Here is a 24,968-nt window from a genome sequence, read left to right as displayed (position 1 = left end):
AAGTCGGAGATGCGTGGGGCGGACCCAGATGGAGGCTCCGTTGACAGAGGCCTCCCTCACCGCATCGTCCGAACGATGAGGTGAAGTCAAAGAACGTTTGTTCTTCTTCGACTTCTTTTTCTTATGACCTGAATGTCCCTATGACTTCGAGGACAAAGAGTGGTGGTGACTCCGCGGCCGGTCTCGAGACCTTCCTCTCAAACGAGACCATGAGTGCCGCGGAGTCGAGTGTCGGAGCACGACTTCGGGTTGTGATCACGCTCCAGGCACCAAGGACACACAAAGTGAAGATCTGTCACCAACATCATTCAGTGACAGGAGTCGCAGGGCTTAAAACCGGTCTTGCAGGACATCCCTCGACGCATCCACGACCTCGTCAAAATTGTTCGACAAAAATGTTGTTGTAGTAAAAACAAAAAAACAAAATGACTGAGGTAGCTCCTCTTCGGATCTGCACGTAGGCTGGCACGGAAAGAAAAGAACTGACGTCAGAGCACCGAGGTGGCGCCTATATACAACCACAATGTCATCATGGCGGAGTTGACTGACGCCACCTGACAGCGCACAGAGGTACTGCTCGAAGAAAAAGTCTCCGGATCCAGTCTGACCCCTGGGGGAATTCAAAAGATAAGGAATCTGCAACTAGAAGTCTCTATCAGATTAAATGACTTCTTAATGAAGGACCAAGTAGTTGTACACAAAGTTAAAACTGAGAACAACCAACACTGAATGGCACGTGAAAGCTTGGGAACAGAATTACATGTGATTCATTAAAACAATAATTAGAGGCACACCCATAAAAGAGGCAGCAAAGCTTAAGACCTTGAGAGCAATTTGTCTCAAGAAGCTAACAGGAATTGATAGAATTGGACAGTCAACACAAATCAAACCCCTCCATGAAGATCCAAGGGAAGATGAGAGAAGTAAGAGGGCAGCTACAGATGCTTGAGCTAGGTAGGGCAAACTTTGCGCTCGCAAAAGTAGATATATTTTATCATGGAGGGGGTGGGACACGAGGCTGGTGCCCTCCTGGCGAACAAGGTCCAAGAACACTAAACGCAGAAATATATAAAAGTCGTCTAGCATGAGAAACGGGCGACTCGAACATTGGGTGAGGGAAAAATTAGAGAGTTCTACCAGAGGCTATTTACAGCTGAGGTATCAGAACCATGAAAGTGAAGTCACTATCTTGACTAAATGTCCCTCCCCAATCTAACTGAACTTGACAGAGAACATTTCAAGGATGTCATGACAAAACTAGAGGCAATAAGTAAGTGTAATGAAATGCTTGAAACTAACCAAAGTACTGGGCCCAGAGAGATTCACTGCCATTTTTAATAAAAAGTTCACCCCCAACTATTGACTATCCTGACACAGGCCTATAACTTCTTTAAATGGATGGAGTCAGAGAAATACCTACACAATGGCTGAGGTTACAATCTTGCCGATTAGGAAACCAGGAAAAGACCCCACCCTCTGCACATCTTACTGGCCCACTTCATTCCTAAACACAGATGTAAAAAATACATCTTAGCCAAAACAGGCTAGACAGAGTACTGTCCAATCCAGTCAGTGGATCAGACAGTCTTTTGAATTGTACCACATGTGATAATACAAAATAGCCCTCCATTTAAGTAATTTTATGAGTAAATAAGGGTGAGAACCAGTGAGAGGCAGTAGCCCTGTCCTGGATGCAGATTCAGCATTTAAAAGGGTGGACTGGGCATGATGCAAAACATACAAGGCAAATTTGGATTTGGCAGCAGATTTAGGGGATGGATAGTAGCACTGCACATTGCACCTGCACTAAATTCTGACTAAATAGGAGAGTTTCAAACCAAATCCATGTAGGCTGGGCTACACAGCAGTGCTGCCACTTACACCCCAGTTTCTTCTATCCCATAAGCCTCTTTCTCAACTATCAGAGACCATCAAGGAATAAAATGCATCACGTTCCACCAGGACACCTTCAAACTGACAGTCTTTGCAGATTATTATTTGCTATCAAAAACAGACCTGATATGCTCACTAAAGGAATTGCTATCAAGTCTAGATAGATATAAGAGAATGGCTGGGCAACAGATTAACCTTAGCAAGTCTGAAGGATTAGTCTTGGTGAGCGGATCCGAGATGCAATGAGTCCTGATGGATAATTGGACTAAGGGCCATGGAGAAGGGTATGAATCAGGTCAGTGAATTACATCATTTTTCTATGAAGAAACTAAGTATATTATTATTAATTGTGATCCTGACTCATATATGATTATGTTAACCACCTGAATATGGGTGAAGTTTGTGTATATTCATATTCTGAACAAAGGAGTTCTACATGTCATTTGAATGTATAATCATCATTTATTGGCTACTGAAAGAGGCCTTGTTATTTATACTTGGGTTATGTATGTGTATTTACATTTATCAATATCGACATAAAAATTGTATTCCCTATATGATTTGTTAGATGTCATGGTACACATAATGATCATGTAGGTGCATCAGGGCATGTGTAAACGTTTAACTCCAACTCTGTCTTCTCCTTTTTTGATACCATGATACGCAGCCATTTCCTTACATCAATCCCCACATATGGCTATAACATAAGTAGGGCAGCGTCAATTCTTCTTTTTTATTTTTACTCTTTGGCTCCTCTCATTCCTTTTTCTTTTTTCTAGCTCCATCAATGGCGTTTGTTTTTGTTAACATTTCGCCTTGATGTAATGCAAGTTGACTTATTCAGTTAAAAGGCTTTTTAAACCTTTAATTCAAAATGGGTTGTCTTTTTGCGATTGTAGGAAGATCAATGGTCCATTAGCTGCAACAACACCACTCTAGAATTCCCTAAGGTTCAGGACGTGGGTAGATAAATACAGGCATTTCTTTCTTTGTTGGTGGCCAGGAATGTGGTAATATTTTATCCATTTCTATTCTTGACCTGCCTTTGTGTCAGCATTACGCAAGCACGCAGACATAATGCTAAATAGGGACGGGTCTGCTTCACTGTTCAGTCTTCCAAGATGGTTGCTTGGTCGCATGGCACGCCAGTTTCGTAAAGATAAGTTAATATGCTCTTTCACTGTAACTGATGGCTGACTTTTTTTTTTGCAGGAGAGACAATCGTTGTTCGGATGATTTTCTGGGCGACAACTGCTTCATTACAATTGGTAATCTAAAGATATACAATATGTGAGAAAACTGGATGTTGTGGCCAAATGAAAACATTTGTGATTTGCTTTCTTTCATTCTTGTGAGAGTAATGATTGTGTGCTATGATGGGCAGCCTGTCAGTGGGATGTATGGTTGTTCAGGATCTCAGGGGGAGTTTTAAAAACAATTTCAACAGTTGTTAAAATTATGGTGAGATGCACTCTGGATGTTTCCAAAGGACAGCTGTGGCTCATGCTTAGGTATTCATTGTCTTGTATTGGTTATGTTTTATTGATTATGTTCCAAATTAGACAATTTTTCTAGTGATGGGTGGCATTTTTGCCAAATCTTCTGGGTACTGTCACTTTCTCATGAGAAACTATATCAGTTTCAATATTTAAATTTCTGAAGACTTTATTGGGCTCAGTTTCTTTTTGAAAAATATGAATATTTCAAATAAGTTCTCGTTAGCCTTATGTCAGTGACGGCCTGCAGGTCTTGGATATGGTCGGGCACGATGTGCCAAACTCACCATATATATGGCTCTCCCGGCGTCCATGAGCAGAAATGGAAGGACTTCTTTTCTGGTCAATGGAATGGGATGCCAACCAATACTGGAGCTGCTCTTGTGCTGTTTTCAGCAGGAGAGCACCTCCAGGATTGGTGGGGGCAGGCTAACTCAGTGCTAATTTTGAGACTGGTGGCCTGTGCCAGCAATCCCCCAGCTGTTTGACAGCCCTGGGATTGCTTGTTCTACAGTGGAAGGCTAAAACAAATCTACTCGACCACTCTCTATGGCGAGTAATGTTTTACCAGGTTGAGCTATCTTTCGGACCTACTCGCCCCTTCTGGTGAGTTGATAAAGAACAGATGTTCTGTTCAGTCAGAAAGTGAAAAAGATGCCTTTAAATCATGTTCTTGTTATTTGCTCTGTGTTCAGAGACAGAGGTCAAAAGTCACTTTGTCTTTTTCCGTTCTGACCTCAGAGTTCCAGGATTGTCTAAGGTGATCTTTCTGATCTGCTGTAAAAACTGTGAAGTTAAAGGCTAGGTGGGTTTTTCCTAAAACACAACATTTAAATAACTATCAACTGCACAAACATTTCAAAATACAGGTCAGTAGCTATGAAAGACCATTTTTTGTTCTTTAGTGTTATGAAAAAAATATTTTAATAGGATGAAAACAAATAAGAACACTTTACTTGGTGATGTGCAAATGATAAATATGGTTCCTGAAACCCAGTTTTCACAGATTTTTAATACACTACATAGTTTTATCAGTAAAGTTGCAAGTTAGGGGGAAGGTTATTATACATTTCTTGGAAATTTACTGTCTGTAAATGACAGTGTGCTACCATATTATGCTTTAGTAAAATATTTATTGAAAGTGAGTGTTTCAACATAAACTAGGAAATACTTCTGCCCCGAAGGCAATGCTATTAGTACCCAAGGCAAGCCAAGAATCATGTATACCCTATATGTAGGTTAGATTCTTATTATACACAGAGAAAACATTTAGGGCCTGATTTACAATGTTTTAGCGCAGGGCACCGCCACAGGTCTTCTTGCGATGCTGCGTCAAAACAAAAGGCCAGGAATGCACCGTATCTACGAGATGTGGCGCATTCCTGTTCTTTTCCCCTACGCTGGTGCAGAAATTGCTGGCACCATGGTGCAAGGGTGCCTGCGTTGCGAAAATTATTGTTATTGTGCAGGAAGGGGCACCTTCTAGCAGAAAAACAGTCCCAAGAGGAGTTTTCCTGTTTATTTGTGTACTGCAAAATGTAGCATACAGACGAAAAAACGGGGAGCAACAAAGATATTTTTCCCCTTTGTGTCGCTTCTATGCCACACCTGGAGTGGCGCAGGGTTTTGACACATTCCTAGGTTTACAAAACCTTGTAAATCTGGGAATGCGTCAAAATCCATGGGTGTTGCTTGGGAACATCTACACAACATCCATGGAAACGCCTCCCTGACGCAAAGTAAGGCAACGCAGCTTGTAAATCTGGGCCTTAGTCCGTTTAACCAAACAAAAGAGGTTTTTTTGTACATCAGAAATGCTGAACTCACCTATGTGAAGGTGCACTCATATGTGAGAAAGAAGGAAAAGGCGAATCTGTCAAATAAAATATTTGCCTAGGATCACACAATTTCATTGCCGTTTACGGGTCAAGTACATTACAGTTAAGTTGAGTAGATTATTCAAGTTACTTGACCTGCAAGTCTAGTAACAATTTTATGATTTTTTTAGGCCTGCAGTGCGTATGTCGGGCAAGCTGCAGCTAGACAGCCTGCCAACCCGACATGCACAATGCAAGGGGCAGCAGTCATCCAGCAAATGCAGGATGCAGCACCGCCCCCTGCCCTCACGCTGTACACAGTACAAGCATGAGGGCAAAATAAAACAGCATTATTATACCATTTTATTTATTTGTTTGCCTGTTCTGCTTGCAGCAGACAGGGCGACGCTCCTCCGCTCCTTAGGAGGAACCGCTCCTGCCTTATGCACATTTCTTTCAGAAGTCTTCTAATGCACACTAGTGTCACAATGATTTTCATATTTTAATATTATACCATTATTCATTAATCTGGATGCTTTTTGGTTCCTCCGGTCTTTCTCCCCCTTTTTCTATATGCCCACTGTTTATATATTAGACGATCTGGCAACAATAAACACATGGTACCCAACGTGTTTCTATCATGAAGTATGTGTTTCTTTAGTCTCACTGGTCATATGGTTATATTTAATTAATAGTTAACACACTAATTGCAATAAAAGGTTGCTAATATACACATGATTTACTGTTGTGTTTACAAATACTTTACATGGTTTTATCAAGCCGATATCCTTCAACAGACTGTAACTTTACTGCTGTATAAAGTTCACTTTTTGGCAGACATAATTTTCTTGCAACCGGACACCGTATGTTTTGCGATACTGGATTCACCTCTTGAATGGAGTATAGATCCACCTTTGAGGTCACTATTGCAGGTCTTCTAACAGGATAAACAGATTCTGGACCAAGAAAGTTTGTTGAGTGGAGAGAGGCCATTCTTTCTGGCTACTGTTTGATAAGAGTTGGATCTAATCTTTGGATGATTTATGCTAACTATGTATGATATGCATTGTTCTTTCACATTCTTTGTTTTGACATTGGCTTCAGGCTTTACTTGGCTTTTTTTTAAATTGCATTTATTAGTAGATACAACCGAACAGATCATTCACCGACATGACAGTCACAAGACATAATTGACACATAAGAATTAATGAGCCACATAACAATGCGATACCAATAGTTTTTGTCCAAACCCCACCCCCCTTCCTCCTTCCTGGCAGGCCGCGCCTACGAGGAGAGGTCCTATGGGCAAGTCTACAAACAATGGGATAACATGTCTCAGTCTTGTGCGATGCCGTCTATGGCGGTAAACATCTAAATACTAAGAACAAAACAGAAGGAGAGGGAAGTACAGGGAAGAGAGGGAAAGAGGGAAGGGGGCATGCGGTTGAACGGATTGAACGCATACTTCATTTCATTCTTTACTTTCTTATTTTAAAGTCTGTGGAGTCACCTATAAAATGGTCTTTTCAAAACTTTACACACTTTGGGCCATATGTACACTTTTTCCCATAGACACAGAATGGGTAAAAACCTTTGCTACATCTGGCCCTTTGTTTCCAAGTCCAGGTGGTTGTCACATAAGCTTTCTTTATCATGCACATGGGAATCTTTTTATCCAAGCGTTATATGTCTTTTTACTTCCATCAATCCTTGGGTCTTTCACATTCCTGGGAATGATCAACACAAAGGTGTACCTGTATTTTGCTATGATAGTAGTCAGAACACTTGAGCGTGGGATATTAAGATGTTTTGTTTAGTTAATAAAGATATTTTTTTAATGTTTATGATTCTAATACGGCAAGTTGTCTATTCATGGTTCAATCGTTTGCTATTATCAGCCTTGAAAAAGTCCCCGGAGGAATGTTGTACTCAAAATGATGCTCCTCCTCGAGATTCTATTTGTCTTCTAGGCACTACCCCAACCAATTAAGACAGTGGATATAATCCAAGATCTACAATGCGGGACAGCACGCCAGGGTAGGTTACCCCGTGGATTGCTGGCACATATGAATAGTGACCGCTTTCGGCATGCTACTTCCCAAGGGGCTCCCCACATAACAAGGGATGGGCGACCGTAAAAAAATTGTTTTTTGACAAACAGTGAACTTCAATGTAAGTGACTGCATGTACTCATTTGACTAATTAAATTACGCAAACTTTTTGTAACATATAGACAGGAGAAGTTTTGTTATTAATTGGTCCTGAAGAAGCGTAATAGGATCTTGTTAGACCACTGTACGCGAAACATGTTGACCAAGTTTTAGGAGACCTGCAATAATTTTCTCAGCTCCAGCACTAGGTAGAAAGTGGTTGAGCATTATTTCTCACATTACACTTTCCTTATGTTTTTTAATCTTGGTTCCAGTCTTATCTTTCGATTTATTAAATGTATTTACTCTATTAGGACTGGGAACTAATTTTATGAGTCACACTCCTGCTAGGAATAGTGCCTGACCGTGATACTAGTGTCCTCCACTACGGCAGCCACCTATAAAGATCTCCGGCAAAGAGCCCCCTTTATGGGGAGCCCGTCAGACATTGCAGCGCCGGTCTGACGAGGAGCTACCCAATGATGAAGCATGACATCCCCTTGGATGTGTGAGGGCTCTTGCTCCTGAACATTAGTGTCCCCCTAGTTTCCATCATCTTTAGAACAGTGTACACTTGTTTTTGCATAATCCAAGACCACCTGGGCCAGGGAAAAGGCTAGACTTAAATGGAAAAATATCACAACGCCTCCTGTAGAGGGTGGTTTTAAGTGTGTAATTTACACCACTATTACTACACGACCCAGCTTCAATACATTACAGACTGGCTTAGAGGTGAGAAAGAAGGAGGGGAAAAACAAAGCAGTAATGAAGGGAAAAGCAGTTACGGGGAGAGGGTGATCTGTGGATGGGGCAAGCAATGGGGTCAGTGATGGGAGGGAGGAGGTGGCGTGAACAGGGCAAGAAAGAACAAATGCGTGCAGTTGAGAGAGCCTGCAAAACGATGCGCTCTGATGCAGTGCTACAGTTCGAAATCCCTATTTGAAAGTATTAAGAGGGAATATGGTATCATACAGCTTGGGTGTTTCCATTATATGGAGCTTATGCATTGGGCCACCTACACTCTAATAATGAAAGGGCCACGGAGAACATATCCCTTTGGAAACAAATGCTATAGAATTTCACCTAAACTATGTATTTGGTGCCCTGTACCTATGCAATATAAATACACAACACTCAGACAAGACTGCTTACCAAGAAAAGTGGGAAAGTGATCTAGGCATAAATGTGGACCATGGGAGGGGGATCTTCACTTGAGTTAACAATTGTGTCCAGCATACAGACTACACACCAGACTACATACATTTGATAAACCTAGGTCTTATGCCTGCCAGAGACACTGGAGGGATGGGCACTTCTGACCCAATTTGGGGGAATTCTACTGATAGCCATTCCACAACAGGTAACACAGGCTTCAAAGAAATCAAGATACTATAATATTTAGGGTGTACTCACCGCACTCCACAAGAAACAAAGTGATCTCCCAGTTAATCCTGGCAGTCATTTTAGCAAAGTGAGGTTTAGATATCATACTAACCTATGATCAGTGGCTCCAGAGACTGTGGTCACTACTAGGGACTAGAAACTGGTTTATGAGATAGCAGAGAGAAACGTGTATGTATATGGTATTTCTATACCACAAATTCAGCCAAAAGGCAATAGAGTGCTGTATGTTGTCAAAGATAAGCATGACGTTAATGAGTAAGAAGAGATGAAGCTGGATTGTGGATGGTTAAAGCATTTCGATGTATTATTCTTTAAAGAGGTGAGTCAGTGGGTCATCAACTCTTTCCTAAATTGGAGCAGCACTGGGACACTCCTGAGGGATATGGGATTGTTGCTCAAAATCCTGGGGGCATAGATGGAAAAGGACTGCTGTGTTGGTTTTTTCTTGTTTTCACTTCGTAGTCTGCAGACTGGTGATGTCCAAGATGCAAATAAGCCAACATCCACCAGAGATGGTGAATTTGGGTGCTGGTCTTTACAGCTCTGTAAATTATGCAGGCCAGCAAGGGGAGCCAAAGGAGTTCCACCTGGATGGGGTGATGTGATCATACTTCTGTCCTGGATGAGACCTGCTGCGGCATGTAGGGTGCTCAAAGGGGGTGCCAAATTGGACTCTGGGAGGCAAAGGAGTATGATATTACCACCACTGAGATGTAAGAATACAAGTGTTTAAACAGTAACTCTGAAATCACTTTCAGGAAGAACTGGTTAGATTTTCTTTAGAGGATAGAGCTCATAATGAGCTGTCTTTGTGTTTTTGTCAGTGTGTTCCTTAAGGGAGAGACTGGTGTCTAGGGTGAGACTAAGTGACTTGTCAATCTGTAAAAGTTGGGGTTCAAGGCTGTGAAGGTTCATGTCACTTAGCAAGATTTGAACTCTATCTTGTTTACTATTCTTGGCAAATAACGGGACTTCTGCCTTGATTGGGTTGAACTTCAGGCAGTCAGCGGCCATCCAGGTCTGGATGATGTCCAAGTAGTGTTTGAGGGATTGGATGTCTGCAGCAGAGGAGACATTCGAGTAGAGTTGTGTATCATCAGCATATTGGTGAATCTTGACGCTATTATCTGGCATAAGAGCATCTAGTGATTCCATGTAAAGGCTTAAGATAGAGTTATTTTGTGACCTGAAAGTGCAAATGTGAAAAAAACTGGTGTCTGTTGGAAAGAGGGAAGGAGAAACGGTCAAAGATAATGCCAGAGAGTCACTTTCCAGACTCCAGATTACATATAAGGGCGAGATGGGCAGCTTTGTTGAAGGCAGCTGAGAGGTCAGCAATATTAAGAGGCAGGGGGCATTTTCATCTGTGGTCAAGTGGGTATTGTCTATAATGTGCAAGTCTGCAGCCTCCTTGCTATAGCGAGACCTGAAGCTAGATTGGCAGTTATGCAGGAGATAGTTAGCATTGAACTGATCTTGGATTTGGGCACAGATGATTTTTCAATGATTTTGCTGATGAAAGATAGGTGAGTGATAGGCTGCTAGGTGGCAATGTTATCAGGGTCTAGTGTAGGTTTATTTAGGAGTGGGAGGATCTGGCCTGTCTTGAGGGCTTCTTGAAAGATGGCTTGAGTGGTGGAGGCATTGACAAAGATCTGTATAGGTAAGAGAGCATCCCCAGAGAGAGCTCTGATGAAGGACGATAGTAAGACATCTTCACAAAAGTGTCTGTAAGGGAATGGAGTATATCAGTGAGATCTGGGAGAGACAGGGCTTTGAAGGCTGATCATTGCAGGATTCTACAGGAAGGAGGTGCTGTATGAATTTAAGCAGGCTTGATGTTGTTGGTGTGCTGTTGGATCTTCTGTCCTTTTTCAGTGGAGAGGTTGATAGCATTGCACTTTTCAATGGACTGAGGAATGTTTGCTACATTTGAGTATTAAACTGATACTAATGAGGTGCAACCAATACCCTGACAGTGTTAACAAGTGTAAAAATGACAAAATAATACTATCACAAAATGTGCCACCTTATGCCGCACAATTAGCTTTGTCTTGCTGCATCAGTTTCTCAACCATGCTGGATAATTAGGCCCTCCCCTCCTACATAATTCCAGTGGCCCTGGTTTTATTATGTTTTCATTCAGGATAAGACAGACACCTAAAGAGACTTCACTGTGCTGCGCATTTTGAAAGTATGACATTATTCTCCATAAAGAACAGCTCCATCAAAGTTAAATGGCCGAATCATGTCACAATTTTGAATCAAAACAAACAAACTTGTCATGTTTGTCTGCTTTGTTTTTAAGATAAGATAACAGAGTTCAGAAGAAGTACAGTCTCAAAATGTACAGTCTGTACACTTCTTTTTACTAACTCATCCTCTTCCTCAAGACAGGCTCTGCTACAGCTCTCTGTAGCCAACAACTGGTGGGGGGAATAATTAAGAGTTCAACATTCGTTAAAGTTGTCTCTGAAACTTAAGGTTGTCTGCCTCTTTGGTTGTGGTTTTTCCCAAAAACAGCTCTTGCCTGCACGGTGGGAGATGCTTCTGTGGTAGGTAAGGAAACATGGTGGCAGATCATGGGCACAGCAGCCCTGGCCTCACGTTATCTATTCAAAACACGGGTCAGTCTTGTGAAATAAGATATTTAGTGTATCCTCACAAACAATGTGTTTCCCCACAGAAAGAGGGGGACGATTACCATATTTTCCTTTACAGGTCTGTATATGGCAGACACAGATATAAATGACACCAGAGGGAATGGTCTCTTGGAGGCACCACTTCTTCTAGTGTACAGTCTCCCAAAAGTCGGTGAACAATGGCAAAGCTCTACCATTGGGAATTATGTCCATCCACACTCTCTAAATGAGGCAGCAAAGAAGAGGATGGAGAACACAGATTTCCCATTGCTTTCCTGCTCAAACTGACATCCTAGGTCTACTGAAAGGGTTTGTTCTGAGTGGACTGAACAGGTGCTTGCATGTGAGCTCAGGTACAAATGTACTCTAGACTGAATGGACAAGTGTACATGAAATTCATCAGATTCAAGGAACACACTTTACATTCTTAATATAGCCAACCATTCTTTTGTACGATTAACAGGAAGGAGCCAGTAGCAGGATATCAGCTCCTGTACTTACGCAGGGAAATTTGTGCACGGCACTCAGCACAGCGGTAATCCTGGCTGTCCAATCCAATCTCCGGGCATATATTCAGCTCGTACTCAGACTGGTGGCTGACCTTCGACTTCACACAGGGTTTAGTAATCAAGTTCAGACACTTGCTGTGGCAGCGGTAGTAGCACCCTGATAAAGGTGAATTTAAAGTAAAGTTGAGAAGAAGCAAACTTTCTTTTTATGCACGGCTTCAAAGACTCTTTCCATATTTCTCAATACCTGGAATGAAACCAACTGTTCAGCTCATACCCTCCTCCCTTGCCCAGCAAAACCCACGAGCAGCCCCTTCTTACTCTGGCTATCACTCTGGAACAAGTTCCCCTATGTACCACAAGGGGAGAGATGGAGGTATGCCACCACACAACCTCCACAATCTACAAAATAACCACATGAAAGCGCAATGGCCAATTTTGGTCCATACCAAATGGATTATGAAAAATAGATCCTGAAAGAGTCCCAATTAGGGTCGCAAGGTAATACTGTATTCTTATCCAAAAGTGGCAATTAGATTGGATGAGGAGACCTCACCCACTAGTTGCGGCCACAGTTAGTGGGTGGGGCTTCCTCATCCAATCTAATTGGCATTTGTGGATTAGGATATGTATATTCCCTTACGACCCTAATTGGGACTCTTTCAGGATCTATTATTCATAATCTATTTGGTATGGACCAAAATTAGCCTTATACTGCTGGTCATCACATTCTGGTGTAGTTACGAGTTCCCCATGTTCCTCTCATGCTCTTGAGATACCTAAATCATGGCCAGTTTACCCACTGGTGTCCTTTCACCAGTAGCATGTTTAGCTCCTGACATCAATACTGTGTTCATCACACTGGCATTTATTCTTCCCTTACTTTGCTTACCCCTTTGTTTTCATAGTTTTGCTGCTGCGTCAGGACTCCTATTTTAATTAGCTGGCCAATTGTCATCCATCCATTGGGGCTGTTATTTGAAGTCTCTAAGGCCCTAGGAAGTTATAGCTTGCACATAATCAGCTTGAGCGACTACCAAAGAAATGCATTTTCTAATCACACCTAATAAAGCATGGTAATCTGAGCAATACACCAACACCAGAGAAGGAGGGTGGCTATGATATTCCCCTTTCCTTCAGTCACTGGTACAATTTCGCAGTACCATTTGGTGCTGAATATTTTTCACTCATGCAGGTGTGTGAGGTATGTCCACTCCTTTATTTGTGCAGCTTTATGGGGACCTTCTTTGCATGGACAAGTGTGTGAAACCTTTCTTTCACTTGTGCAGGCATTTTAGGCATTTTCTTTGCGTCTAAAAGTGTAAGAAGGCCTTCCTTTACTTGTGCAAGTGTGTGAACCTAGCTTTTGCATGTTTGTTGAGGCCCTTCTTTAATTTGAGAAGTTAAATGAAGACCTTCTTAGCCAGTGTTGGTGTGCAACAACATTCGTCTTCTGGTGTAAGTCTGCAGACTTTTTACTTTTGGAGCTCTGACCTTCCCTTAGATGTCGAGTCTATGATATCATTTGTGAATGCATGTAATGTCTCTTTTGCTTTTAATGATTTTTTGCTGTACACATACACACATTCTGTCAGTGCTGTTGCAAGGATCAAGAAAGAAACATGCTTTCTCTGTACCTGTGCACGTGTACCAAGTTTGGATCAAACCCCAGATAATGGCGTTGCATTTGTCACAGGTTTGTTTGACACTTTTGCTCTTTTCTTTGTAGAATCGATGCTCCAGGAGAATCCGGATATTTGGTTCCTCTTCACTCGGATCCTTGAACAAGAAATGCACAGAATGAATACCAAGGAAACAAGAAAAGTGTGAGTTGATCAGTAGGGTATTATGATAGTAACTGGAGAAAAAAAAAAGTCACAGAACAGTGAAACATATAACCACATTAAATAAGAGAGATGAAATAAAAGGCTAAAGAAATAAAAAAGGATAGAGCTGGAGAAAGAAGTGAAGGGATGAGAATAAGAGGAAAAACAGAGGAAAGAAGCAAATAAAGTAAATAAAACCAAGGGAAGAAAATGCTAAAAACTAGACAGTGACAATAAAAAGGTAAATAGCAAACAAGCAGAAGAAAACATGCGGGGAGAGACAGTGAAAAAGGAGACAGAAAAAAGAAGGCAGAGAACAAAAGTAGAACAGCAATACAAAAGAGGAAAGAGGAGGAAGATAACAAGAGAAGAAAAGACAGTGGGAACAGAAATAAAATAAAGAGACTAAGAGGAGAAAAGAGAACATGAAAATAAAATGGACAGAACAAAAAGGAAAGACATGGAGAATAAATTACCAGAAGACAATGAAATATCGGACAAGAAAAAGAGTAGAGAAAAGTGGGATAAAATAAGATGAGATGAGAATGAGAGAGACAAATAAAGAATGAGTAGAAAAGCAATGGGTGATAATAGAAGACTGAGTAATAAGCGTTTGAAGTGCACAGGGAACACAGAAAGAGTAAGAAGATGAACAAAAGTAGGAAAAAATGGTTGTGAGAAGAAAGAGTAGTAAGAGGGAGAAACAAGAGAAAAAAGAAAAAATATGAGAGTGGGAGAAAAGGAAAGAGGAAGAAAGAAAAGGAAAGAGGATGGGAGCAAATAAGAGAAGAGACTTGAGGTTGGAGAAAAAGAAGAAAATAAGCAAGAAATACCAGGTAGGCTGGAACATTACAGGAATGTCCAGACCATCCGCTTCCTTCGTTAGAGTACGGCTTGCTATTCTATTCTAATAATTATTGCGGTGAGAATCCCCGACCAGAGGTGATTCTCTTGTCTGTAATTGGTTTTCTATATCAATATCCTTAAACCTCTTCCAGAGTATGTAGAATGGCCTAAGCACCACTTAAAGCCTTGTGCCAGTAGCCGTAGCTGTAACTACACAGACAGATTCCAGAGGGGAGACAGGAAGTAACACAAACAGTTGATAACTTGAAACCACTTTTGCTTTCAATCCTTCATAGTGTTTCTCAGCGATGTGATGTGTTATTTTTCTCCTACAATATTCATATAACTCTGTAAATCACAAACTTGCCCTCCATTTATTAGGATAGGTACTGGTTCATCTTTTAGTTATTGGAGGAGGGAAGCAAATAGTGGGCCTCCTTAAAAGCTTGTTTCCCTCATCCTTGTAAAGAACAGACAGACTGGTAATTAAGGTATGACCTGTAGACACAAACTGCAGGCACATGAACAGAAAACTGCCTCAATCACAGGAAGAAGAAATGGAGAATATATTTTAGCCTAAATTAAATAATTTAAACATAGTTTTTGCCACACAGGAAAGGTGCACTCTATGATGCAAGGGGCTCACATGCTTATTTCCAATCATCTATCAACAAATTAGACGTAGAATCTAAATTTATCAACAATTTAGAGAGTGGCCCCTTTTACAAAGGCACGGAAAAAGGGTTCAGCAAAACCAATACCAACGTTTTTCCCTTGAACTTGTTAAAATCCAATCTTTTGCTATGTGGATGCCTAATTATCAACCTAAGAACAACAGATATAACTTCAATATCAAACATAACCGATTATTCTCCAACCACAATATTTAGAATCTCATACATATTTAATAAAATACACATACAATACAATTGACATGTTCTAATATAATCCATCATTCCTTGAACTAGATACATCATCCAAAATGTCCAAAAATAACATAAAAAACAACTGTGTACAATCAATGTACTAAAAAAGGTTATTGTGTTGACGCAGCATGTCAGTATCTTCTTGACCTTAATCCCACCTTTTTCAGGACCAATAACCAAAATAAAACCATTAATACTTTCCAGGATTTTATATAATATATATTAATGGTGCTGTTCTTTTATTGTCCTTCACCCATAATAATATGAACAATCTGTTTCCCAACACGATAAAAACTAATATTTAAGAAATTATTTTAAAACACGCAGCTCAAATGTCTCATGGGTAAAACAACTTCAGCTAGTCTACTGTTCCTTAGGTTGATAATTAAGCATCCACTAAGTGAAAGACTGGATTTAAAGATAAGTCCAGGAGAAAAACGTTTGTATTTAATCAAAATTTATCACATGCGTTTTACAGAAAGAATACACACAGATATAACAATTACTATACTGTCAACACTGTGCATGCTAATGAAACCACAACGATCTATACAAAATAAGTAAAACCAACAAAACATTATTCTCTCACATTTGGACTGTAGGAAAAAAATATCTAATATATATTTTACATACATATATATATATATATATATGCACACACGTATATACATACCCACACACACATATATATATATATACACACACACACAAACATACATACATATGTAAATCAGTCATTCCTTATGTCAAATAAAAAAGACAGAATGGGATGGCACTTGTCTCACAGGCAGCTGTCATCAGTGTGCATAAGGTTATTTTTCCTAAAAGCAAAAAGGTGTTAACAGTGCTGCTGCAAACCCAACAAATTGTGTGCGCTTTCTTCAGAACAATTCAGACTTTCTAGTGCAACATCATTACAAACAAACTACTACTTATGTGAAACCATAGTAAGTAGACCTTGCTACCTTGGCAGTGGCACTAATCGTTTGCAGAAGCAAATCCAACTCAAGGGTCCAAAAAAGAATGGAAGTCTTTTTTCAGCTTAAAGGAATACTCTTGGGATAATAGTGAACGTTAACAACTGCTCCTTGGTCAGCAATTCACCTCAAATCTTCAAAGCACAGATTTCAAAACAAATGAGCTCAACAGGATATGAGCGGCAGTGCAAAGGCTTGTGATCTGTGTTCTTCAACAGTAGATGCAAAGAATCCATAATATAAAGGAATCTTAGATTTATAAATGAGAAGATTCATCTAACCGAATGTAATTTAGTTAAATGTTGTGTACGTTGTTTTTGCTTTTGTACACACATGTAATTTCATTATGATGTACACATGTATGCATTATGCAATACAGTACTAAGATAAATTGTTTTCCCCTCAATGAGATACCTGCCGAATATCAAAACATATTTTATGAAGTGGTATGATTTACAATGTTTAATTGACTGGTGATAGGCCTGATGTAAGGGAGCACCTCAGACCCCTTATAACCCTTCCAATCCACTTACTTAAAATTATATTTCCATTTTTTAACAGAGGAGATATCTTCCCAATCTTCCTCTTGCACTTGAGACAATTGTTTTAATATGAGCAAGCAGACTGGTAACAGCAAAGCAGCAGCTGCTAACTTATTCATGTCTAAATAAACATGAGCTTCTAAAATGATTTGTACAAAGATACTGGCTATATTAATTTCCTCTGGTAGGGCCCTGTTCTGTTACTTTTTGTTGCAACAGTGGCATTTGTCACAAGAGCATCACCATGTCAGTCTTCTAATGCCCAAGAAGCTCTTAAGTGAATGGCAACAGGGCACCTTCAGTTCCTGGAGCTTGAGCCGCAGGTGGATAAGCCTCACCACAGCGTCCTTCTGCCTCTCCGAGTGCTCCGGTAGGTCCAGGATGGCCTGCTTGCACTCCTCGATGGCCTGCCGCAGCTGGTGCACATCTGAGGTCAGGAACAGACCCTGCAACAAAAGAGCATGAACAGTGAAATGGACAGACAGAGCAGAATTTTAGTGCACTTGCACACATGGAATGAATGCTCAGCTATCTATTCCTTTTCTCTTTAACAGCTCATCAAACAGGGATTCTGTAACACATTGTTGCACAAGGATGTCCACAATAAACAGACTAGAGCAGTGCCACAGCAACCACCTTGGACAGATTGGTACAATTATGTAAACATACAGCTCCCAATGGGCATAGAGGCTGCAACAGGTGCCATGAAACAAATGGCAGAGGATGCCCAGTATGGGGAAGGTGGTTGTGGAAGGCCTGGACAGACTAGTGGCAACACAGGTTATGGACCGATAGGTGGCTACGGGTGTTAGGACAGATGTGTGAAGATGAATGGTCTGGACAGACGGATGACAACAGATACTGGAAACAAAAACCCTGGACAGGCAGTTGGCAAGAGATGCCTTGACTAGACAGTGGTAATGCATGCAATGGACAGATGCGTGGTAATACATGCCAATTACAGACGAGTGGTACCAGATGCCTGAGTGGCAACAGATGCCTTGGACAGACTGGTGGCAATGAATGTTGTGGAGAGACGACGAAAGGTGCCATTGTCAGACGGGGACAGTGGTTACTTGGGTTTGACAGGTGGAAGTTGATACCCTAGATAAAAACATGTAATTGGATGTTCTGTGTTCCCTTGACACACAGGTGGCAAAAGACTCAGAACATACAAGAGAAGGTGTCCACTGTAGATGAAAAAGTACAAAGAGATATTGCAGACAAACGGCATACAACGAATGTATATTGTAGGCTCACCTCGGGCCGTGAGAAGTGATCTTCTGCTAGCCCCAGATCCATCACTCGTTCTGTGCAGTGAAACTCTGGTTCACATTGAGAGGAAGCCATCTCTAGAACAGGCAAAAACACAATAAGAGAGTGGAGGTTAGACACAAAGATCAGGAAAGCAGCACCTATCATATGCAGACATCACAGCACTGTACATTCAAGAAATACATCAAAGTGACTTCTATCACCACGTGCACATTATACAGGGCAGTCTACCTTCAGATCGCACCATACTTTACACTGGTTACTCATAATACCACACACACTGTCAGTTTACATGTAGTTTACGCCCTGTACATCACTTTAGCACCACACTACACTTTACAGGAGGTTACATTGTTCAGCACCATCTGTAGGTCCTACACAGCTTTACAAACAAGTTAGAGATCACCCAGTGTCTTTTATACATAGTATCCACAGCACTGACAGGAAGGTATCACATAACACAAAGTACTGTGAATTGCACATCACACACCACCTTCTATCGTCAGACCTCACAGCACTAAGAGGAAGGTCACACACCATGTACCTCACAACACTACAGACAGACTGCACATAACACATCAGCTGCAATCCTCGAATCTCACAACATCTGCAAGCAGGGTACACATACACAAGTACACATGCACAGATACACACCATACCAGCTTCATTCTTAGACCACACAGCACTTACAGGCAGGTAACTAATCTTGTTTCTTTTATCACAAAACTTTCTACATAACGGAAGCTTCAGCCACACAACACTTCTGTGTTCAGGCTGCCATGACTTACACACATTTTACTCATTTGCCTGGGGCTTCTGATGGTCTAAACTTGGAGAGTATTGGTTGACCACCTTAGTGCACGTCAGCACTTTTAAACAGAATACACGCTGGTTTCACAAAGACTATGCGAGTGGCTTCTTCTCTTCCTGCTTTCACTTCCTACTGCCCAAACCCTGCACTTCTATTCTCCAGCTCGAATTTCTCAATTGCTCAATTAATATTGTTTTTATTCTCTGAACAATCTGTAAAAAGACTCGCGTAGGAGTACAAAGGAAGTACAAACATGAAAGAGAATCTGTAGTGTTAAACCACGCTGACGCTTTACAGTTCAAGAGTCTTGAGACTGAAGCAGGTGACCCCGGCTCTGTGAGAGTACGAATGGTTCCGATGCTTGTGCTTCCCCAGGCAGGAACACCCAGATGAGTGCTGAAGGAGGACTGAGGGAGCTCACCTAGATGGGCTGACACACCAGTATTATAGCAATAAGGTTGCTCAACATTTCTAGGCATCACAAAAGCAAGAAGAGCAAAAGAAAGCATAATCATTTGGCACACAAACATTTGTAAAAAAAAAATCATTAAGAGTACTTTCCAAAATGCTTGATTTGCTTTTATTATATAAAGCAATGTCCTACCCGTTTCCCATCCCAAAGAGAGGGGTCCCAGAGGTAGGTGGCATCAGTCTTGCACTCGCCTTGAGTGAGGATACCCATGAGGGCACACTAGCAGGTGTCAGAAGGTAGACCCGTGGCAGGGAGAGGAATTATTCGAAGAGTCACATCTTCAGCTTCTTGCAGAATTCAAGAAGAAAGGAGCAGGTTCTGATGAGGTGCATGAGGTCATTCCATGATTTAGGGTGATATAAGAAAAGGCTAGAGCTCCACTTCTGCTTCTGTGAGTACTTGGGATGTGTGCTGGTAAGAGTTTGGCTGAGGGGAGGTGCCTGGATGGTTGGTGGAATTGTATGCAGCTGTTAATGTAGGCTGGGTCCATTTTGTGTAGTGCGTTATATGAGTGGGTAAGGAGCTTGAACTGTGCATGTTTGTTTATCAGGAGCCAGTGCAGCTGCCTGAGATGTGGTGTGATGTGGGCTCTGCATGGGAGGTTGAGGGTGAGTCTGGCTGCTGCATTCTGGACGATTTGAGACTTCTCGTGAAATGTTTGGTGATTCATGTGTAAAGGGATTTGCCATAGTCCAGTCTGCTAGGGATAAGTGCTTCGTTAACATTCTTTCTAGTGTTGTTCGGTAGTCAGTTGCAGATTTTTCTAAGCTCCCTAAGATTGTGGAAGCAGTATGTGGTGACGGTGCTCACCTGGGTCCCATGGTTTCTGGCATGTGAGTAATGGGTGGGAGTGGGTCCTAGGTATGTTGGCCACCAGGTTGAGTCTTGTTGGTGATCAGGTTGGAATAGTTTGACTTCATCCAGGGAGCCACTTCAGACATACAGGTGCTGAATTTATTGCTTGTGATGAGGGGTTTATCCGAGAGGGACAGGATGAGTTGCGTGTTGTCGGTGTATGAGAGAATGTAAATCTCATGGGTATGGATGACGCCAGAGAGTGGGACAATATAGGCGCTGAAAAGGGTGTGTAAGGCACCATGATGACTGTCTGAGATCTTTCGGTCATAAATGAACAGATCCAGTGAAGGGGAGGTTTCTGTATGCCAGCCTTGAGTAATGGTCTGATGAGGATGGGTGGGAGACTGCGTCAAACGCAGTCCTGTAGGATGAGGGCTTCAGTTTCTCCTCTGTGTTGGATCATACAGATATCATCTGTTGCTGTGATCGAAGTGTCTATGTTGTGGTTCGGACTGAATCCTGACTGAATCATGTTGAGGATCTTGTAGTGGATGAGGTGATCTGTGAGGCGTCTGTTGATTACCTTTTCCAGGATCTTAGCTGGGCACAGTTGGAGGGAAATTGGCTGGTAGTTTGTGAGTTTGGCTGGGTCTGTTGAGGGTTCTTCATTACAGGATTGAGAGCTGCATACTTTCAGGCATCAGGGAAACTGGCCATGTCGATGGAAGCATTGAGGATGGGTGTGAGGCCTCTGCTGAGAGTTGATGGACTTCATGGTTATGGCAGTCTCGTCTTTGGTGATAGTGTTACATGCGGTCAAGGTGCATTCTTTGGTGGAGATTGGTAGACTGGCTGCAAGACCCATGGGTCAAGCTGGGGGTTGACGTTATATATATATATATATTTGTATTTCTGTTGCTGAAGAAGTCTGAGGGTCATTGCATAGTTCCCCATATGGGGTGATGCTGCTGGAGGTGGCTGCAGATGTATTGAAATCTTTGATGATGGAGAAAAAATGTCTTTGGTGTTGTTAGTGCTGTCATTGATGCGGTTTGCTAGGGCTGTCCATTTAACATTCCAAATTTGCTGGTGCTCGTGCCTTAAGGTGGCGTTGAAGACGTCCTTGTCCGAGTTTTAATGGCTCACTCTCCACCTGCATTCCGATTGTCTGCAGTGCTGCTAAGTTATTCTGAATTCTTCCTTGTATCAGCTGGCCTAAACCCATGTTTTTATAGTTTTGTTTGCAGTGGGGTAGGGTGATGACGCAGATGGTGATCCAGCTATTGAAGTTCCTGGAGTATTCTGTGTGGCTTGGTCTAGATACGTGTTGTGTTAGTCCATGTTTTCCCAGGCTTTCAAAGGAGGCGATTGGTGTAGTCATCTAAGGGAAATATTAGGACTCCCAATAGGATGAACAAACTGGAGACGATGAAAAGTGGATTGACAAAGTCCAAGATTTTACTGTTGATGGGGGCACAGAATCCTGGGTGTTTATAGACCATGATCTTGTCCCATTCATGGCAATGTCTGGTATTGATGCTGGGGTTAGCCATGTTTTCTTAAAGAAGATGATTCCTAGGTGTGGTCACCCAGCACCGCACCCCAGGCATTTTCTTTTGATTGGCTGACTTCTATGCTTCTGATACTTGCTTTTCAAGCACTACTTTATCCTTTTGGGTTAATCACTCCATGGCAGTGCATGTGTTTTCAAGCTATCACCCTTGTGTACTTCTCTCCCCCTGCATTCTGAGTTGTTATCACTTGCTGCATTGTTTTCTCACCCATGTGCTTCTCCCTCGCCCGTTCCACCTTGCCCTCACTGATTGAATCTTGTCCCCATCCTCGCCCTGTGTTGCTGTCCCTCAACCCACACCCTGCATCTCTCTGCTATTGCATCTTCTCCCCATCCCTGCCCTTCATGTTGCTTATGCCCCCGCTTTGCTCCCCAACATCCTCCATGTTGCTTCCCCATCCTAGCCCTCCATGTTGCCCCCATGCATGCTTCAAAAAACACATCTTGCCACTTAAATGTTTTAAATTTACCAATTCAACTTGATACATCAATAAATTGCTTGTGTCACTTTGTAGGTGCGCACATGCATGGTACACGTGCTCACAAAAAACTAAGGCTAAAAACCACTGGCAAAGCCAACAGGTCTCAAAGACCAGACCGTTTCTTGTTATCTTCTTGAAGTCAAAACTCAGCAGTGTCCACTCATCAGACGTCTTCAATAGACTGCATCACGCTCCTTCCGAACTTCACTTGCTCTATCAACACTTTCTGCTTGCTTCCACCTCACTGCATTGCCATTGAACACCATCTTAGTGTTAGTCCCTAAGCCTCAAACATTTGTTCTCTAACCATCATCTATATCACAATTCACTCTTCTTCAGTATGGCCTCCTCGCTACTGCACAACCCCTACGAGCCACCAAACTCCTCCTTTTTTCCTTCCTTAATCATGGGTACAGGAAGCAATTCCTCTGGACTTCTCAGTCTCTCTTCTGCATTAACCTTAAATGCGAACTTACCGCTTCCTTTTCCTGGACTACAAAAATAGAAATACATGTTAAGATAATGCTCAGGATTAAAGCATGAAAACAAAGTAAGACAATGAATGCCTCCGATATGATCTTCCCTGCAGGGATCTCCTTCCGTTTTTTTGTAGGCAGATCTGAGTGACCGACAATTAGTTTTAGTCAGACTCCCTTACAATGTAGTGGCAAAAATACCCAAGTATTGGGCAAATACTAGCCATTTTGAGTGGGTGACATCCACTTTCAAAATGCGGCACACACCTAATTGAAACCAACTTATGAGTAAGTGGAGCTATTTTCTTGGGTATATCGCTGCACAGTAAGGTCAGTTCGCTGTAGGACTGGGCATCTATTGAGATGTGGAACCTAGAGGATTTCATCACTTGATGAACTAAAGGCAGGTGAAGTAACTATTCCAGCCCAATGAAGGGGGTAACTGACCAAACCATTCAAAATAGTTGTAGTTGACTCTGTCTCTCCACCAATCAGGTACCTTAATACAATTTGCTCTTTCGAATATATTACTTATGTCCTGTTCTTTAATGCGGCAGAGCTGAGAGGCGCCTTGTACATGCATGGCCCATATAGCTGTTGAGGCGAACTAGCATTTAGTTTTCCCTGAGCTTTAAATGACAAGTAAACTAATTCGGAAAAACATCTATGTGTATCATCTGAAAGTGGCAGATAAACTATCACAGAAGCCAATGGCTAGCATGGCAAAACTTGAAGGCCCCGTAATTTTATTCACCTATTATTTTTAAGACTTACAAGTTTAAATGAGTGCACATTTAAGAAGTACATGAACACAAGCAGAATAAGTTATATAACAGAAAACAGAAACAGCCGTGCCACGGAGCCTGTCGCTGCCTCAGCCTGGGTTTTAGCACTTCCTTGCAAGCTACATTTTTTCAAGTTTAAATAACTTATTTTTTTGCAGAAAGACATGGTAACCAGGACTTCCTCCTTTTGTGATTAACCCAAAGTTTTATTCCCAGTGTGAGAGCAAAATATACAGAGAGTTAACATGATCTGAGAATTATATACAATGTTATTGCTAAATGACATTGATATTTAAGAATGTTGAAATGTTACTTAAGTATTCTTTAATACTTTCCATGTTATACAAGGAGAACAAATAAGGAAACTAACAAACTATTATCTATTCATGAGTCACACTGATTTCTCTGCCAATTATCATTCAGCAATTCAGAGAAAATAGTTTATTGCCTTCTAGCTTTGGTAGGCCAAACAAAAATAAATAATTAAAAAATAAATATGCATCATGGCAAGGGGAGCAAATGTTTCTTAGAAAACTTATTATTACTAACATGGAATAACACAGTACAAGTCAAGGTGTTTATTTTAGGTTGCAACCTACCAGACAGCCAGTTGTCTGGTTAGCTAGATATCTAGGGGGCATTCAAACAGTTGACCTAGGAATGCATTCTGCCCTTTGCTTGCCATTGGATTTGTATCTCACTTTTTCTTGCTTTCCCTTTGCTAACTTTATTTGTTTTAGGCAGCCGAGGTCAAGTTTGTACCTTTGCCAACCAAAATCTTAATTACAATATCCTTACGATTCTTCCCTTTCTGTAAACAGGGCTGTACATCTTGTTCTTATCTCGTCTCATTTGTTGTGCATTCAAAGACAAAGGTTAAATGTCAGAGGCTGTTTTCCGAGGGCACCTGTTTACTTTCATTTCTCTGACTTGAAGTGAAAGGATTTATGTGACAATCTTGCTGGGAGGGGGTAAGATCATTTTTTTCTAGCACGACAACATTTAAATGAACTGTGTAAGTATTTCAGAATTAGTAACACAAACCCAGCACATTTTGTTTTATTTCTGAAGTGTGTTGGGAACAAATACTTTAATATGATCAAATAAATCATTGCGCTAGATGATGCAGTTTCCATACATTTTCATCTGTGCACTGTATTGTCTTATTAGTAAACCTGTGTGTCTGTTCAAATGTAATGGTCATTTCAATTGAAAATGTGTTGTCTATAATGGCAGTGAGCTACCACACCATGAATACTTCACTCTAC

General features: G+C 41.4%; 1 protein-coding gene and 1 long non-coding RNA gene across 3 annotated transcripts in view; one reads left to right on the top strand and one right to left on the bottom strand.

Moving 5' to 3' along the window:
* The window catches only part of LOC138268595 (uncharacterized), a 227,632-nt gene that overhangs the window by 101,781 nt on the left and 100,883 nt on the right, over nucleotides 1–24,968 (top strand). Inside the window, exons 2-3 of the long non-coding RNA XR_011200031.1 lie at nucleotides 3,106–3,161; nucleotides 13,641–13,737. This is a non-coding gene — a long non-coding RNA (uncharacterized lncRNA). The remainder of the gene's footprint in view (nucleotides 1–3,105; nucleotides 3,162–13,640; nucleotides 13,738–24,968) is intronic.
* The window catches only part of DEF8 (differentially expressed in FDCP 8 homolog), a 155,313-nt gene that overhangs the window by 99,409 nt on the left and 30,936 nt on the right, over nucleotides 1–24,968 (bottom strand). For both annotated transcript variants that reach the window (XM_069218409.1, XM_069218410.1), the window contains exons 3-6: nucleotides 18,289–18,380; nucleotides 17,325–17,474; nucleotides 13,549–13,690; nucleotides 11,904–12,068 (exon numbers count right to left, since the gene is read on the bottom strand). In XM_069218409.1, coding sequence (XP_069074510.1) covers nucleotides 11,904–12,068; nucleotides 13,549–13,690; nucleotides 17,325–17,474; nucleotides 18,289–18,380 — 549 coding nt within the window. The remainder of the gene's footprint in view (nucleotides 1–11,903; nucleotides 12,069–13,548; nucleotides 13,691–17,324; nucleotides 17,475–18,288; nucleotides 18,381–24,968) is intronic.

Source organism: Pleurodeles waltl, chromosome 12 (assembly GCF_031143425.1).
Source record: "Pleurodeles waltl isolate 20211129_DDA chromosome 12, aPleWal1.hap1.20221129, whole genome shotgun sequence".
Classification (NCBI taxonomy): Eukaryota; Metazoa; Chordata; class Amphibia; order Caudata; family Salamandridae; genus Pleurodeles; species Pleurodeles waltl.
Note: the sequence above shows the minus strand (reverse complement) of the source record. Positions and strands in the feature narration are given on the sequence as shown.